This window comes from Suncus etruscus, chromosome 5 (genome assembly GCF_024139225.1).
Source record: "Suncus etruscus isolate mSunEtr1 chromosome 5, mSunEtr1.pri.cur, whole genome shotgun sequence".
In the NCBI taxonomy this organism is placed as follows: Eukaryota; Metazoa; Chordata; class Mammalia; order Eulipotyphla; family Soricidae; genus Suncus; species Suncus etruscus.
In genome coordinates this window covers 63424439-63443246 of record NC_064852.1, presented here as the reverse complement: position 1 = coordinate 63443246, position 18808 = coordinate 63424439, and the positions used below count along the sequence as shown (strand labels likewise).

At 39.5% G+C, this 18808-nt stretch overlaps 1 protein-coding gene across 1 annotated transcript in view; it reads left to right on the top strand.

The window, feature by feature from the left end:
- The window catches only part of C5H2orf76 (chromosome 5 C2orf76 homolog), a 34990-nt gene extending 18791 nt beyond the window's left edge, over window positions 1–16199 (top strand). The window contains exons 4-6 of the mRNA XM_049773164.1: window positions 2332–2369; window positions 5648–5729; window positions 16024–16199. Of these exons, the coding sequence (XP_049629121.1) occupies window positions 2332–2369; window positions 5648–5729; window positions 16024–16100 (197 nt within the window). The 3' untranslated portion in view covers window positions 16101–16199. The remainder of the gene's footprint in view (window positions 1–2331; window positions 2370–5647; window positions 5730–16023) is intronic.
- The last annotated feature ends 2609 nt before the right edge of the window (window positions 16200–18808 follow it).

The following is an 18808-nucleotide window of genomic DNA, read 5'->3' as shown; positions in this document are numbered from 1 at the left end:
CTCATTCTTTTTTTTTCTTTTCTTTCTTTCTTTTTTTATTTATTTATTTTTTTTTGGTTTTTGGGTCACACCCAGCAGTGCTCAGGGGTTACTCCTGGCTCTGTGCTCAGAAATCGCTCTTGGCAGGCTCGGGAGACCATATGGGGTGCCGGGATTTGAAACACTGTCCTTCTGCATCTAAGGCAAATGCCTTACCACTGTGCTATCTCACTGGCCCCTACTTCTCTCATTCTTTAACATTGTCATGCTAGTTGCTAGTGAAGCTCACTACAGAGTGGTGAATGCTGTTAGGGAAATAACTACACTAAAATAATTTTGTCCCATCCTCATCCCATGTGTACAAATCTCCATTTGGTATATGGCTCCTTGGCGTATCTTTTTATTACAACTTAGATGTTTCAGGATTCACAGATTATTTAATAAAGTCAATTAGATCTCAGATTTACCCAGATGAATTGTTTTTTTTTGGGGGGGGGGGCACATCTAGTGGTGCTCAGGGCTTACTACTGTCACTACCTCAGGGATCACTCTTAGCAGGGTTCCGAGAACCATATAGTGTCTCTGGGCATTGAACCAGGGTCCAGTGCTTTCAACACAAATGCTTTGCCCACTGTACTATCTCTTGGGTCTCCTATTTTATTTTATTTTATTTTTTTGGTTTTTGGGCCACACCCGGTGACGCTCAGGGGTTACTCCTGGCTATGCGCTCAGAAGTCGCTCCTGGCTTGGGGGACCATATGGGACACCGGGGGATCGAACCGCGGTCCGTCCTAGGCTAGCGCAGGTAAGGCAGGCACCTTACCTTTAGCGCCACCGCCCGGCCCCGGGTCTCCTATTTTTAACAGTGGTTGTAATTTGGCCATAGGAGCCTTTGACCTCTTGCCAATGAATCTAGTTGGAGAAACCAGTGGGATTTTTGAAACCTGCTTTGAGTAATATATAACTCAATTTAAAACAAACATTTGTCATGTTATTTGACAGTCTTGGCCTTTATAAGTCCAAAAACTAGAGACTATGATGCTATTCACTTGACTTCTGTCCTGCCTAATTGAGGGCTGGAAGGAATATGGCAGAGAGGGCAGTTTCCTGGCACATTGCTGATCTAGGTACTATCTCCAGTATACTATATGGTCCCCAAGAGAGAGATCCCTGAGTAAGCAGAACCAGGAGTAAGCCCTGAGCACTGCCAAATGTGGCCAAAAACCTGTGACATCAGATTAGGGCATATGTACACATTTGTGTAATTTGATGGGGGAGCCCCCATCTCAAAGGTGAAAATTCAAAGGTGAGCTCCTTTTTTTCAGACCTAAAGAATTTAAAGAGGGGACATGCTAAAGGCTTTATTGTAGACATTAGTTGTGAGTAAGGGAAAGGCACCGGAACTCTGGAAAGACCTGCCTTCATGCCTCTCTATGACTTTGGCTTCTGATTTTGGAAAATGGGCCCTCATGAGTCCTATTTGATCTGGTGATTAATTTTCTTTGTTGTAGCTCTCTCTCTCTCTCTCTCTCTCTCTCTCTCTCTCTCTCTCTCTCTCTCAGTCTCACTCTCCCCCTTCCCTCCTTCCCTCCCTCTCCCTCTCTCTGTCTATCTCTATGGCAGTCAGTCAGTCAGTCTGTCTGCCTGTCTGTCTCCCCCCCCTCTTTCCTCTCTCTTGTCCACCAGCAGCTTCCATGGTTTTCTAGACCATCACCTCATTTACTTTCCTCCTAGCCTGAGTTTTCTGAAAGCTTAAGGACAGTTACATGGTGGAACCAGTGTTATATTGGGGGTGGGGGAAGGTGAATGCTCCCCTAGTTATGTTACAGATAAGGTTTTATAATATCTTTATTCAGTAATGTCTTGAAGTTTTTTGTTTCTGTGCATTGGATTGGGGTTGCAGTGAGCAGGGAGCTCCTGATATTTTGTGTTGGGAATCAAATCTGGGACTCCTGTGCAAAGCATCTTTCCAGCACTTCGAATCTTTTCCCTTGCCATAATGGATACTAGATTTTTAAATAAGCCTGGTTATAAAGAATAAACCTTATATTTGATGTTTTATTGACATTCCCTCATCTCACTTAAAACATTAGAAATTGTTTTAAGGGGCTGGAGAAGTGGCGCTAGAGGTAAGATGTCTGCCTTGCAAACGCTAGCCTTGGACAGACCATGGTTCAATCCCCAGTGTCCCATATGGCCCTCCAAGCCAGGGGTGATTTCTGAGCACATTGCCAGGAGTAACCCCTGGGCATCAAACGGATGTGCCCCCCCAAAACAAACAAAACAAAACAACAACAAAAGAGAAATAGTTTTAAAATAGTTTTAAAAAGACACCTTGTTTATTTTTTTCAGATAAACTGAAGATTATTCATCAAGCACATAAATCAAAGGTATGTTTCATCTATATGGTAAATACAGTATGACACAACAAGTAATCACTGTTGCTTGTCTTAGTGCAAAAAGATATATACTTCCATTATAATAACATAGATCATCTGCTGTAATCTTTTTCATTAAACAACCTAGTTTAATCATCCTAGTAGTAGATTCTTTGTTAAGTGTGACCCCTGGTGGTGCTTAGTGCATCCATCATGTATATGTATAGTACTGGGTATGGATAGGATCGGCCACAGGCAAGGCAAGTGACTTGATCCTAACTTCCCCCCCCAGCCCTTGAGCAATGTACTTATTTAAATAATTATTCTCAAGTTAAGTCACTTATTATTTTTGAAATTTGACTTTATATATGCTTTTATCTAACCCATCAAAATTTTAGTTAAATATAGACTATATGTCCTAGATATGAGTCCACATTTAAAGAGACAACTTTTACAGGGAAAGGAGTCCTTATGTTTTTTACAAATATAGTAGCAAAATCTCAGAACAATGTATCCACTTGCCCTTCTTTTTTATTTATCCCACTAGCCAGTTATTTCCCCATCTGCATTCTGTCCTGGAAGCACCATGGACAAAGCTTGTCAGTTTTTCTACTCAGCTGTAGTTTTAATCTCTTTCCTAGATGCCTAAAGAACTTGTATCTTTTTTTTCTTCATTATTTTTTTGTTTTTATTTTCTTTTTTGAACTCTTGTATCTTAATGAATTTGTCCACAAAAGATGTGTTCTCCTTTTTCCCAGTTTCTCTCTTTAGAGACTTTCTTTCTTTCTTTTTTTTTTTTTTTTTTTTTTTTTTGGTTTTTGGGCCACACCCGGCGGTGCTCAAGGGTTACTCCCGGCTGTCTGCTCAGAAATAGCTCCTGGCAGGCACGGGGGGCCATATGGGACACCGGGATTCGAACCAACCACCTTTGGTGCTGAATCGGCTGCTTGCAAGGCAAACGCCACTGTGCTATCTCTCCGGGCCCTAGAGACTTTCTTTAACCACTCACAGAACTTTATTCCTTTCTAACACCATAATTAAAAAGTTTTCTGGGGAGTTGGAGAAACATACAGTGGTAGGCCATTTACCTTGCATGTGGCTGATCTAACTTCAATCCCAGTACCCCAAGTCATTCCCTGAGCCAGCCAGGAGTAAGCCAAAACAAAACAAACAAAACAAAGCAAAAAGGCTTTCTGGGGCTGGAGAGATACTTTTGGGTGAACATATACAGTGTCAGAGATCAAACTGGGTCTGGTTGCCATGAAAGGCAAGTACTTTAACCTCCATACTATCTCTTCAGCTTCTAGCCATGATCTAAAGATAGACAACATGTGGCTCAAGTGTTGTATGTAGCTGTGTGCCCAACTAATGATCACCTCTATGTGATATTTGAGGATAGTTACTCACAATTTCTTCTGAAATTTATGTTGTTAAATTTATTTAGTTAAATATATAAATAACATCAGAGAACAAACTCAGCTTTCCCCACCTGAAGTCCTCCAGAGATGTTCTTGTTAATCTGCAATGGGCCTGTTGTATTTACCAGTAAGGACAGTTTTTTTTTTTTTGTTATGTAGACATAGGCTATTTGAGATAAGCTTACTACTCTCTGAAATCAGACTGGAGGCCAGGGATGTGACTGTGATAGTAGAGCATAAGCTTTTTGTGTAGAAGCCCTGGGCTTGAGCCTCACAGCATATATGGCTCTAATTATTTTAGTTAAATTAAAAAAATCATATGAGCCTTCCTTCCTTCCTTCCTTCCTTCCTTCCTTCCTTCCTTCCTTCCTTCCTTCCTTCCCTCCTTCCTTCCTTCCCTCCTTCCTTCCTTCCTTTCTTCCCTCCTTCCTTCCCTCCTTCCTTCCTTCCTTCCTTCCTTCCTTCCTTCCTTCCTTCCTTCCTTCCTTCCTTCCTTCCTTCCTTCCTTCCTTCCTTCCTTCCTTCCTTCCTTCCTTCCTATTTTTTGGGGGGAGGGGCTGGTAAAAAAAAAAAAGAAAAAGGTCATATGAGCCAGAACTTGAACTTGTCTGGGTCTGTCCCTCCACCTGAGATTCCTGCTGTATTTCTATGAGGAGGAGGTAAGACAATCATGAGGAGACACCCCTCCCCCCCAAAAAACCCCTACTAACTGTGTTGGTGATTTAAGGTGCTTCCTCTTCCGGTATCCTCACAGCAATAGAAAAGGTGTCCTCATGTTCCCCTTTGCTAGAACAGGGGAAACTTCAGCTGAGGTTGTACAGTTGGTCTAAGAACATGCAGTTAGACAGGAGGAAGCCTGAATGTTCAGTACTAGCTCCTCAGGGTAATAGAGGGCATTGAATCAGCAGTGCTTGTTCTCTAACAACTTCTCCCCTTAGGCTGATAGGATAGTATGTGACTTAGATTAGAACACTAACTTGAAGGAACTGTGGCTTGTCTCAGAGAAACTTCTTATTTTTAATTAAACAAAAAATAATTAAAAAAATTTAAACACTATGGTTTACATAGCTGCTCATAATGCAGTTGTTTCTGGCATTCAATGTTCCAACATCATTCCCACCACCAGGGTAACATTTTCCCTAGTGGCCCATTCACCCCTGAGCCTGCCCCTCTTGGCAGGCACAAAATAATTTATTTTATATTTCTTTTTTTTTTTTTTGGAGGGGGCACACCTGTTTGATGCTCAGGGGTTACTCCTGGCTAAACGCTCAGAAATTGCCCCTGGCTTGGGGGGACGATATGGGATGCCAGGGGGATTGAACCTCGGCCCTTCCTTGGCTAGTGCTTGCAAGGCAGACACCTTACCTCTAGCACCACCTCACTGGCACCTATTTTATATTTCTTGTTATGACTAAATGGTAATAGAATTATCGAAAAATGTGTCAAAATTTTTGTGAAAATTGTTATACCTCACAGTGATATTATAAAGTCAGTTGTCTGTAGATTTACTGTATGCTGTCAGCTGAGCGTTCTTTGTTATTGATTTTTGCCTATTGGGCTTAATTGGCTCTTATGCTATTTCCCCACCTAATTTTGTGTGCTCCTATTGGACTATTGAGGGATTCGGAGGTGTCATGATGTAGGAACTCTGGGATCTATGGAGTTAGCAGAGGCTGGGGGTTGTGTGTCTCAGAAAAACCTTCCTAAATGTGAAACACAGGGAAGAGTTGAAGGCCAGGGTTGGAGCTCAGCAGTTGGTGGAACACTTTCTTGTCTTCCTTACATGTGTCTTAGATACTTACCATGTACACATGTTCCCCCCTCAAAACAATTTACAAAACTGGATAATATGCAGATTTTCTTGCTTTCTAGACGAATGAACTTGTATTGAGTTTGGAGGATGATGACAAACTACTGTTAAAAGAAGATAGCACCCTAAAAGCTGCTGGAATCGGTGAGCAAGAAAGCTGAGCACTGCTGGGGAAGCTCTGAGTCTCTTGGCCCACTGGGGCTGACTGGCTGAGGCTGCTGGGAGAGCTTCCCACAAACCCAGTGCTGCCCCAGGCACTCGACATTACCTGATAATTATTCAGAGAAGGAAGATGAGAATGATGTACATTCAGATCATTCAACTGAGGGCAGCAGATATCTGCTCTCCAAATGTGCAGAATGCAAATAGTTCTTTTGCAGAAGATATGCTCAGAATTCTGCTGAGGGTTATTTTAAGTGATTGACAGGTTATTACTTCCCTAATAACCTCCTTACTATTATCAGCAGCATTTGAACTGATGGTTCTAGAGAAACGGGCCTGGGAGAACTAATGTGGAATAATGAAGTGAGATGTTGTTTGTCTAACATGCAGCGTGGTTTCCCATCGTCATCCTGATCATTTGGAGCTGGCCTAGTCATGGAATTTTAAGTAGGAGCTTAGTGTGTCTCGATGAAAAATTGCCCACTTTAGCCCTTTCACCTGGAATATGCGTGTAGCTCTGTTTTAAAGAGAATGCTGTGTGACTTGTTTTCTGACCATTAGATGTCACTCTAATTCTGCTGATAGCTACACCGAAAGATGATCTGGCAATATAAGGGGAGCTCTTGAGAGGTATGAGAGCAGTTGACGGTATTGTCCCTGACTGTCCTTTGTGGTCTGTGACTAATGAAACAGCAGGAATCACAGTTACTTGGTCACTATTTATGTGTACTGGGAAAGGAAAACCTAAGTGAGGAAGTTTGACTTTTTTTTTTTTTTTTTTTTTGGTTTTTGGGTCACACCCGGCCGATGCTCAGGAGTTAATCCTGGCTGTCTGCTCAGAAATAGCTCCTGGCAGGCACAGGGGACCATATGGGACACCGGGATTCGAACCAACCACCTTTGGTCCTGGATCGGCTGCTTGCAAGGCAATCGCCACTGTGCTATCTCTCCGGGCCCGAAGTTTGACATTTTTATGATGGGTGTTCTATTGTGTTATTTTCATCTTGTAGATCAGGCATTCAATTTTGAATTATACACATAGCTAGTATGAGGTTCTGACAACATTTCTAGTTTAAATAGAATAAGTGAAATTTCAGACATGTTTTTATAGCTATACTATTTGCCAGATTTAGTGTCTTTCCATACTATGAGTACCTAAGCTGATGAATTGTTTTTGTTTGAAAACTTTTTACATTTGGGATTTAGTTAATTAAAAGTCATATTCTTTTAGCACATGGCACCAAGAAGGTAGCCTTGCTGGTTTTTAAGACTTAGTTATAATGAATCTATCTGATTACCTATTGACCTAAGAATTGACAGGCAGCTCTATAGAAAATATTGGAAAATCCCAAAATAAGCTAAATAGAAAAAGTAAGATTTTACTATTGAATAAAAGTGTATTCAAACAAATGTAGAGTGTGTTAGTCAGAAAATAACGTCTGGCCCATTGCTGACACTTTCATATTAAGAACTCAAATCCTATCTCAGTCTTTATTTCAAAGTCAGTTCTAGCTAAATTAAAGGTTATATTGTGATCATGTTAAAAAGCTAACTGTGTCTCTGTAATATTGTGATCTTGAAAAGTGACCTTAAAGGCAGCAGTCATATGGGGCCGGGAAGGTGGCGCTAGAGGTAAGGTGTCTGCCTTACAAGCGCTAGCCAAGGAACGGACCGTGGTTCGATCCCCCGGCGTCCCATATGTCCCCCCAAGCCAGGGGCTATTTCTGAGCCATAGCCAGGAGTAACCCCTGAGCGTCAAACGGGTGTGGCCCAAAAAACCAAAAAAAAAAAAAAAAAAAAAAAGGCAGCAGTCATAAATAAAGCAGGGAGAAGTGATCAGTTTACCCCTCTAAAAACTAACAAAGACAAATAGTTTAAGTGAGGAACAATGAATTGTGAAAAAATAGTTTGAGCACATATGACAGACATGGTTACTAGCCTGGCTTTATTTTATTATTTTTTATATATCTTTAAGCACCATTATAAACATGTTTGTAGTTGGGTTTTAGTTATAAAAAAGAACACACCCCTTCACCACTGCAACATTCCCACCACCAGAGTCCCCCATCTCCCTCCTTCCCTAACCCCTGCTTGTATTTGAGACAGGCATTCTATTTCTCTTACTCACTACCATTGTCATGATAGTTGCTAGTGTAGTTATTTGTCTAACTGCACTCATCACACTTTGTGGTAAGGAAGTTTCATATTGTGGCCGGTCCTTCTAGCCCTAATCTTTATCGTCTTCCATTATTATTACAATAATGTCTTTTATTTTTCTTAAGTCCCGCAGAGGAGTGAGACTATTTTGTGTCTGTCTCTCTTCCTCTGACTTATTTCACTCAGCATAATAGTTTCCGTGTCCCTCCATGTATAGGAAAATTTCATGACTTCATTTTTCATGATAGCTGCAGAGTATTCCATTGTGTATATGTACCACAGTTTCTTTAGCTACTCATCTATTGCTGGGTACCTGGGTTGTTTCAAGATTCTAGCTATTGTAAATGGAGCTGCAATAACATAGGTGTGCAGAAGGCATTTTTGTATTGTGTTTTTGTATTGCTAGGTTAGGTATATCCCTAGGTGTGGTATAGCTAGATCATATGGGAACTTAATTTCCAGTTTTTTTTGAGGAATCTCCATATTATTTTCCATAAAGGCTATTCTAGACAGCATTCCCACCTGGAGTGATTGATAAGTCCTTTCTCCCCACATCTTCGCCAGCATTGATTGTTCTTTGTGGTGTGTGCCAGTCTCTGTGGCATGAGATGGTTGTTATTTTTATTTGCATCTCTGTGATGATTAGTGATGTGGAGCATTTTTATGTGCCTTTGGCCATTTATATTTCTTCTTTGAGGAATTGTCTGTTCATTTCTTCTCCCCATATTTTTGATAGGATTAGATTTTTTTTTCTTGTTAAGTTCTGTTAGTACCTTGCATATCTTAGATATTAGCCCCTTATCTGATGGGTATTGGGTGAATAGTTTCTCCCATTCTGTGGTGGTCTTTGTGTTCTAGTTATTATTTCCTTTGAGGTGCAGAATCCTCTCAGCTTAATATAGTCCCATTTGTTTATCTCAGCTTTCACTTGTTTGAATGGTGATGTTTCCTCCTTGAAGATGCCTTTGTTGCAATGTCATGGAATGTTTTCTCTATGTGTTCTTCTATATACCTTATGGTTTTGAATCTTATATCAAGGTCTTTAATCCATTTGAACTTGACCTTTATGCATGGTGTTAGATGGAGGTTTGAGTTTGCTTTTTTGCATGTGGCTGAAAGGTTGTCCCAACGCCACCTGTTGAAGAGGCTTTCCTTGCTTCATTTTGCATTTCTTGCCCCTTTATCAAAGATTGATTGATTGTATGTCTGGTAAAATTCTCTGAATATCCAAGTCTATTCCATTGATCTGAGGGTCTGTCTTTATTCTAAAACCATGCTGTTTTAATGACTGTTGCTTTGTAATACAATTTAAAGTTGGGGAAAGTGATGACTCCCCTCTTCTTTTTCCTAAGGGTTGCTTTAGCTATTTGTGGGTGTTTATTGTTCCAAATGAATTTTAGGAGTGTTCGATCCACGACTAGCTTGACTTTCTAAAGAACTCATCACTAACATAAAAAAAAAGAAACAAGAAACTCTTCTGATAGATGAAAATACTTCACTTATTAGTATAGAGAGGAATGTACATGAAAATAGAGTCTATCTGTTATTTAATATGCCAGGCTGGTTGGTGGTTCACTTGTAGAAGGTGTCAAAGTGCGTGGCTTTCACAGTCTGATTCTGCTATGCTCCATCTAGATGACCCTGCTGGATGATCTTAAAGAGGGGTGCTGAACATGGGCTCTGTTGTCCTACTGAATGTTTGTCCCTAACTTTCTATGGGTCTCTGACCCATATAACTCTCTGTCTTATCTGTTACCATACCCACAGGTACATGTGTTCTCTGCTATCCAACTTCTGTGGGTTTGATGTTCTTTCAAGGGATAGTAAGGTTCTCTCTGATTTTCCAGTGTGTAATTTTACCCAATGATTGGAAATAAGATATGCTGTATGATTTATCATTGTTTTAAAGTTTCTCTTTATATACATACCACTAAGTATATAGAGGAAAGAACATATACCAAAACTTTTAAGTGTTTAATCTGGGTGTTGGCACTGATTTTGTTTTTGAGTTAGGTATATCCAGTGATTCTTAGGTGTTACTCCTGGCTTTGTACTCAGGAATCTCTCCTGGCAGTGCTCAGGGGACCATATGGGATGCCAGAGAACAAACCCCAGTTGGCTACATGCAAGGCAAATACTCTACCTGCTCTAGAAACTGATTTCTTCCCATTTCTTCCCACTGCTTTCTTCTCATATTTTAAAATTTGTGCTATAGGAGCTGTACAGATAGTATATAAGTAGGGCACTTGCCTTATACACAAATAACATGGGTTTAAGCCCTGGCATTCCATATGGCCCTGAGCACTGCCAGCAGTAATTCCTTAGTGTGGAGTAATCCCTGAGTATCACCAGATGTGCCCCCCCCCTAATAAATAAATAACAATTTTTTTTGCTACAGTTCAAGTATATAACTGGTAAATTAAGAAACTGATTTTAGGGGCCGGGTAGGTGGCGCTGGAGGTAAAGTGTCTGCCTTGCAAGCGCTAGCCAAGGAAGGACCGCGGTTCGATCCCCCGGCGTCCCATATGGTCCCCCCAAGCCAGGGGCGATTTCTGGCACATAGCCAGGTAACCCCTGAGCGTCAAATGGGTGTGGCCCAAAAACCAAAAAAAAAAAAAAAAAAAAAAAAAAAAGAAACTGATTTTAAAGACTTAGGTCCTAAAATAGGAAAAAATCTGTTTAAATGAAGACTCTGTACTTTACTTCCTGTATGACCTTTTGTAGCCTATTTAGAGTCTCTGAATCTCTGTTGTTTTCAATAAAACAATGTAGGAACAAGTCTATTTTAAAAGAGCATAAAAGTTGAATCAAAGAAGGTATATAAGTATATGAAACAGTGCATTTAAAGACTGTCAACATTTTTTATTTGGGGGACAAAGAAATAACACAGTGGGTAGGACATTTGCCTTGCACACAGTCAACCAGATTAGATCTCTGGCATCCCATCTGGTCCCCTGAGCCTGCCAGGAGTGATTGCTGAGCACAGAGCCAGGAATAACCCCTGAGCACTGCTGGGTGTGGCTCCCTTTCCTCCAAAATTATTATTTGGAAATCAGTTTTGGAGAGGGGAGTTGACAAATGTCTTGAAGTTAATCAATTAATTTATAGAGTTGTCCTTTGTGATTAATTTCAGACTTATATAAAGATTGGAGCCAAATTCCTTGGTATCATTCTTGCTTGTTAATCAGAATCAGATCCTTTCCAGTCTTCTTCACTTATGAGGAACAGTTTGAAGCCACAAACTGAATTCCTGAGTGCAGAGGCAAGAGTAACTCCTGATATACCTTCAGTTATTTGTGGGTGGCTACAGGGGAGGGTGCATGGATGATGGGGATGCTTGTTCTCTGCTGCACCGTCCTCTTGTTTTCTGGAGCAGTGTTGCTGTGCACTGCAGAAAAGCCCTGGGTCTGTGGGCAAAGGGGGTGATGGTGCCGAGAGCAACAAAAAATCCTAAGTGGAAGTCAAGTTGTGAAAATGACACTTGAAGCGTGTGATTTTTCTAGGGAATTTCTTCTGCCTTGGCGCAGGTTAGGGTTTTAAGAGGTTTAAGAGAAAAATTCTAAGTCCTCACGTTCCCTTTTTACCACTTGATCTTGCTATAGAGCTGTGCCTCGGCTATCACGGCCAGTTGCCATGGGAATAATGCCAATGTAACAAATTTATCATTATGACTTTTCTACAAGATTCATGAAAGGCAAAGAAAGGCTGTGCAGGAGAAACTAGGGTAACAAACTTGTTTGAAGATTTCTATTTCTTCCGCAGAAACTCCCCAGTCCCTACCCTGGCCTTTTATCTGCATTGCAGATCCCAATTGTATATTCTATGCCTGACAGCTGGGGAAGTTATTGCTGTGGACTTAGTGCTAAAATACATAAGTGAAAAGGTTTGCATTGTCCAAGGAAGAAGAAAGCTTTAGCGAGAGTTGTTATTTAGAACACAATTTTATCTTGTCATTAACAGTTGTAGTTTTATGGATAAATTCCCTTCAATAATACATTAGCATGTAAGTATTTGGGGGAGGCAAGTATTAGTTTCTCTCTTTGGTTTTGCTACATTCTGTGGCTCTTATCTTTTGAATCTTCCCCTGGTTTAAGAAAGAAAGTGTGGAAGGATAAATCTTTGAAAGCTGTAAATATTTTCAAGCAAGCCATCCTTGCCAATCTCTAGGAAGAATTTGGGTCCAACCTAGCTTTAAAGATCTCTTGTGGTTTGTTTCTATTCTGTTCTGCCTGTCACTTTTGTCCCCTGCCTACATCCTGAGTCCCATCTCTGGCTAGTGTTGCACAGCTGATATGGTGATGTCCTCTGATCTCTTCTTTATTAGAAGCCTGTTTGATTTCTTTCCTTGTAGTTTAGGACCCTTTCTGATCCTTTAAGGGGGAGTTGTAGCATCCTAGGTAGGTGATAGGCATTTTTCTTAAGGACCGGTCCTGAAGACTAATATCTTAACAGCCTCAGTCTGCATTCATCAGGATCAGTGAAGCAGATATCGGGACCTAGGGAATGTGGCATTCAGAGCTCGGAGGAGAATGCGTGGAGGTGATTCCTCCTTTTTTACCCTCCCCTTCCCATGGTGGCAACTTCAGGTGTGTCCAGCCTTATCAAAGGACACATTTCCTTTACCTCTACCTCCCTTTTCTTCATATGGTAGAGTAAAATCTTCCTGCCAGTTAATCTAAAAAACAGATATTTGAAATTAATTGCAAATTAAATGCACAGTAACTAGGGATTTGTCTGGATTATCACCCTCCTTTCCTGAAAATTGAGAAATAGAAATAGAACTCGGCAGGGAACATGGTTTTGAATGGTTTGTAGATTAGGTTTTGTGAAATTTGCAAAATGCATTCTGAAACAGGAGAGATGGTGGAACTTGATCCTTTAGATCTCAACAGTATGGTTAATGCCTGCAATTACCACACCGCAGTCTGTTCTGCTCATTAAGTTCTTTGTGCCACAAAGTCCATGCACATGTTTGCTCTCTTCTCAGGCAACTGTTGCTGTGCTTTGTACTGCTTTGATGCCCAGGCATTTTGAGGCTAGGGACTTAGAAAGGGCAACAAATCCTTGTGAGTCGATTGCAGTTAAGGCAGTTGAAGGAGGTCAGGACCTTGCATTTAATATTTCTGGAGACTTTATATTTAACATTGGTTTTACTTGGCTTCTGTCATTTAGAGTCCCTATTTATCTTAAATAGTGTGCATCTGGAAACATAAAATTATTAATGTCATATCCCAAAGTTTTTTTTTTTTTTGGTTTTTGGGCCACACCCGGTGACGCTCAGGGGTTACTCCTGGCTATGCGCTCAGAAGTTGCTCCTGGCTTGGGGGACCATATGGGACGCCGGGGGATCGAACCGCGGTCCGTCTCCTAGGCTAGCGCAGGTAAGGCAGGCACCTTACCTCGAGCGCCACTGCCCGGCCCCTCCCAAAGTTTAATGTCTCGACTTGTATTCATTACTTCCAACTTGAAAGTCAGCATTACAATGGTTCACAGATGTACTTAGAGGGCTCTTACTTGATTTCATTTGATAGTGAGACGAAGGGATGAACTGGTATATTTATTGGATTTTAGATTGCACATTCATTTCGGATTCACATGCCAAGGCACTCTGTATCCTCGTGCACCGCCGCCCGCAGCACATTTAATTTAAAACCAGGTGCCCTGGGGGACTGGCACAGCAGACTTCCTGAGGGTTCTTCTGGAGCCATTTTAAGTAGAATTTGGGAAGCAAGACTGTGAGATAATAGTAGAAAGGGTGATTATGATAGAGATTCTTGAATATCTTTTGTAATTTATTTCTACTTTAATTGACCAGTAAATTTTCAGAATTAGTATATGAAATTGTTCTCAAACATTTTCAACAGAGTGTCATAGTTAAAAAAAAAACATTTTATTTCTATTTGGGGAATCATGATACTAAAGCTTAAAATAAATTTTACATTGTACTTCTGAGTTATCCAAATAACTATTAATTTATGGGTTTTTTCCCATATGTCAAAAATAGATTTTTTTTATTAGCATGAAGTATTCAAGTGTAACCCATTTGTTGTTCTAGGGGGAAAATGCCTTCTTTTTATCAGGAAAGGAAGAATTAAATCTTGCCCTTAGATCATCTCATTTTGAGCTGTTTTATGAGAGATGGCATAAATTCTTTTTATAAATAATGGATTCATCTATAAGTTGGTTAAGCCCAAGGGAACCTAATGTCAAGACAAAAATGCTTTGTCAGTCTTTTATATCAGCTTATTCGGAACCTGTAAGTACTGTCCTGAAGAGCTGTACAATGTATTAGTTTCTCTAAAGGGGTACAGAGAAATGTCAACTGCTTAAAGTGAAGATTGTAATTACAGTTAGCTTGTACTTAGTGAAGTGCTGTGTGGGCAAAGCACTATGTAAAGTTCTGTATGTAAATAGCACATCGAAGATAAAGATAAAGATAAAACTTTGCTCTATGATTATTAAGAGCTGGGTGCTTTTGTTCTCATTATCCATTAGGAAGATGATTAGAATCATTTGCAAATTATATAGGTCTGCCTTCAGGGCTTTCTTCTTTCTCAAAATTAAATTCTAAGAAGACAGGTTTTAAAATTTCTTACCTTTGAATATTGCATTTTTTTGAAGACCTTTCTTTGATTATTTTAAATAAACAAAACATTTTATAGATACTCAGTGTGGTGCCTCAAACCCATTCTTGGATATGCTATTTTCTTGTAAACTTTAACTATACATGAAATTGTCCAGGATGCTTTTGTTTGTAACTTCTTATTGACTCCCAGTTCCTCTGCTGAGAATTATCTGCCCACTCTCCCTATCCCCAGTGTTCTAGTTCATTATGACAAGAATTCACAAGCTGATTTTCATCAAGATTCATCTTCATTTAATCTCGAAGTTACAGTGGGGCTGGAATAAGAGCCTGGGACAGTGCTGATTTCATTTTCTTCCACCAGTTTTGTGTTTTCTGTAATGAACAAATGTAATTTAGGATTGAGAAATATTTAATTTGATACTTTTAATACCAGCTAAAACAGTTGTAATGAAATGTCGCAGTAAGCTCTTTAATTCCATTCTTTTGTGATAAATTCCAGTGATGAGATGAGAATTGTAAAGAGAGTGTAGTAATCCTTGTCATCCTTCTTTATCCTATTTATTTGGCTTGAAGAGTTTTACTTGTCTGTTTTTAAGAGGATATGTTAATTGAGTGCTCAGTATTCATTACAAATAATCTTGTCTGTCTTTTTGTCGGGATTCTGAAGGCCCTTTTGCTCTTTCTGTAAAAGCTAAGCAGACTGTATTAACTTCTGGTTTAATTTAAAAAATGTATGTGGAACTTGTTGGCGCAACACCTTAAAGAATTGCATGTTTAATAATTGGAAGGTTTTCCATCAGATTTGTCTCCAGTCTGAATTAATAATGTTGCTGACATATTGTTTTAGAAGACAGAGTCCTTGACCTGCTAGGTTGAAAGAATGGTGACTGCTATGAACCTTTGTGGGTCCTTTAGCTATGCTGGATCCCCTGTGAATAATTAGAGGTATTTGAAGGTATTGCAGTAGAAGCCAATTTGTGTCTTTCACTTTGCATATTGTTGAAGCCTCATGAATTAATCATAAGCAGGCAAAAAATTAACTTCTTCAGACACATATTTTGATGGGTCATGAGGGAGAATGTAAAGTGATCTGTAAAATATTCTACTGATCCTCTAAGTATTAAATTATTATACCTACAGGCTAATTTCGGGGGGAAAAGAGATTTTCGTCTACCTTCAGTAACTGAATAGCAAATATGAAAAAAAAATTAAAAAACGGGTTGTCGTTTTTTTTTAGATAGTTATGGGGACTATAAATGAGCAGTTTTATGATTTCCTGAAAACCCAATCTTGTGTTAGCTCTTGTTTTTCATAATTTCCATATCACCTTTAATTTATTTGAATTCTAGATTCGTGTAACTCCAGCTTGTATTTCTTGTTGATAAAAATGTGAAACCAAACAAGTAACTTATCTTTCTCATTTGAGGCATCTGAAGCACTGATTCAAAGTAATTGAGATTTCCATACTTGTTTAAAATCTAGGTTTATATTAGAATTTTTCCCATTTTCTGCTTTTCTTTTTTTCTTTTTCAGCCAATGAAACTGAAATTGCATTCTTCTGTGAAGAAGATTACAGAAACTACAAAGCTAATCCCATTTCATCCTGGTGAAAACCTCACAGGCTTCCCTTTTGCATACCTGTATTAAGCTCTTTATTCCACCTGTGAGTTTTTGAAATTGACAAATAAATTTACAAAATTAATCCCAGACTCTGCTATTTGAGCTAAAGTTTATGGTGGTTTTTTTCTGCTGGTTTCATTTTTACCCTCTCTCATTATAAAATATTTATTAATATTTGAATTATTATTAATTTTTGGTTTGAGGACCACACCCAATGATGCTCAGGCTGGTTTGCACTCAGGAATTATTCTTGGCGGTGCTTAGGGGGAACATATGGGATGCTGGGGATTGAACCCAGGTTGTCCACATGTAAGGCAAGTACCTGCTGGACTATCTCTCCAGTCCCCAACATTTGAATTATTTTAATGAAAGTTTTAAAAATATTTATTGGAGAAAATTGTTCTTTAGTTGTAACTATTTTTTTCTTATGAAATTCAAGGTTATTTTGGTGACTTGCACCTCAATTTTTAAGAAGAGATTTTGAGGGGATGAAAGATAATATAGGGGGTTAGGTGCTTATTTTGCACACAGCTGACTCCAGTTCAATCCCTGCCACCACATACAGTTACCTGAGCATCGAACCAGGAGTAACTGCTGAGCTTCACTAAGTATGGCTGAAAAACAGAGGTTATTTCGTATGTTTATTTATTTTCATAATTTCTAATTATGGCCAGCTGTCTTTAATAATGGCCAACTGTCTTTAACTGCTAGAAAGAATAAGAGGGTTTTTCTTGGTTTTTAACAAAGGTCACTCCTGACAGTGCTTAGGGGCTGAACACATCTCCAACACCTGTACTCTACCATTGAGTGACATTTCTGGCCTTTATTACAGTATTGTAGGGTCAGTCTTGGCAGTGTGTGAGGGACCATTTTGATTGCCAGGAATCAAGCTCATATCAGCTTTGTTTAGAGCAAGCACCCTTCTCACTGTACTGTCTCTCTGGCTCCAGATGTTTGTACTTCTGGAAAAAAGTTTACATTGAAAATAAGAACAGGTTATTTTTATTTATGATTTTTATTTTATTAATAATATTAACTATATAAATAAATAACAATAAATTCTGATAATGCTGACTCCAAGCACTATAGAGTCATGGTCCCAAGAGGGCCTCTCAGCCAGCATATCAAATTATAACTCTTAGGGACATTGGCTACCCCTAGAGTTACTCCTTGAATCCTTAAAATTACCCTCAGATTAGTTTCAGTGAAGTATACATAAACTAAGTCAAGAAAACTTAAAATAAAATTTTTTGTTTGATTTTGGGCCACACCCGGTGTTACTTCTGGCTATGTGTTCAGAAATTGCCCCTGGCTTGGGGGACCATGTGGGTCTCCAGGGCATCGGTGGGTTCTAGGTTAGCCGCATACAAGTAAAACGCCTACCACTTGTACCACTGTTCCTGCCCCATGAAAACTTAAAATTTTTGAAAAATCACTTTGGAAGCCTGATTAACTTAATTAAAAGATGCTTTGCTTTGTTTAGAGCTTTACTAGAGCCTTCTTTAAAATAGGAATTCTGGGGCCGGAGAGATAGCACAGCAGTGTTTGCCTTGCAAGCAGCCTATCCAGGACCCAAGGTGGTTGGTTCGAATCCTGGTGTCCCATATGGTCCCTCGTGCCTGCCAGGAGCTATTTCTGAGCAGATAGCCAGGAATAACCCCTGAGCACTGCTGGGTGTGGCCCAAAAAACCAAAAATAAATAAATAAATAAAATAAAATAGGAATTCTATTTATTTTAGTCATTGTTATAGTCATTAAGCATAATTTTGCACAAATATTCTGGATTTCTGGGGAGTTAATAAAGAATAAGGCATGTGTTTTGTTTTGATGAATTGGGAAAATATATGAGCAAGTAATTTAAGTATAATAGTAGTGGTTTGAACAATAATACAGGAAGAAGGGTGTTTGCTGTGCATACAGCCTAACTACTGGCTTTGATTCCTGGCACCCCATATGGTTCTCTGAGTACCAGATGGTTTCCTGAGTACAGAGCTAGGAATAAGCTCTGAGCACCACTAGGTGTTGGCCTCAAACAAAATAAACAGCACATATATGATTACATAAAATAGCAGTAAAAACTACTAACCAAGTGTTGAGAATAGGGTCATTAATTCCTTGTAGGATTAATTTTTATTATTATTTTTATTTGAGTTGGACAGTTTGGGGCCACACCCAATGGTAATTAGGGGCCACTCCTACTGCAGTGGTCTGGAATCACTCCTAGAGATACCTAGGGAACTATGTGGAGCTAGGGATTGAACCCTTCTAGCATGTGAAGTAACTCTTAAGTGGTCTTACTGACCCACACTTTAAATTTTATTTATTTGGGAGGGTGGAGTAGGTCATATCTAGCAATACTTAGGGGTTAGTCCTTAATCTGTGCTCAGGAATCACTCCTGACAGTGCTCAGGAGTCCATATATGGTGCCAGTGATTGAATTAGATAGGCTAGACCATATCCAAGGGGGGGAATTGTTTTTCTGTTTGTTTGTTTGTTTTGTTTTGTTTTATCACACTAAGAAGTTAGCTGAGAGTTACTTTTGGCTCTGTGCTCAGAAATTATTCCCGATGTTGCTTATGGAACCATATGGAATGCTGTTGACTGAAGCCAGGCCAGCTGTGTGCAAGGTGAGTGTTTTACCTGCTGTACTTTTGTTTAGTCCCAAGACAAACATCTTACTATCTCTCTGACCCTTTGA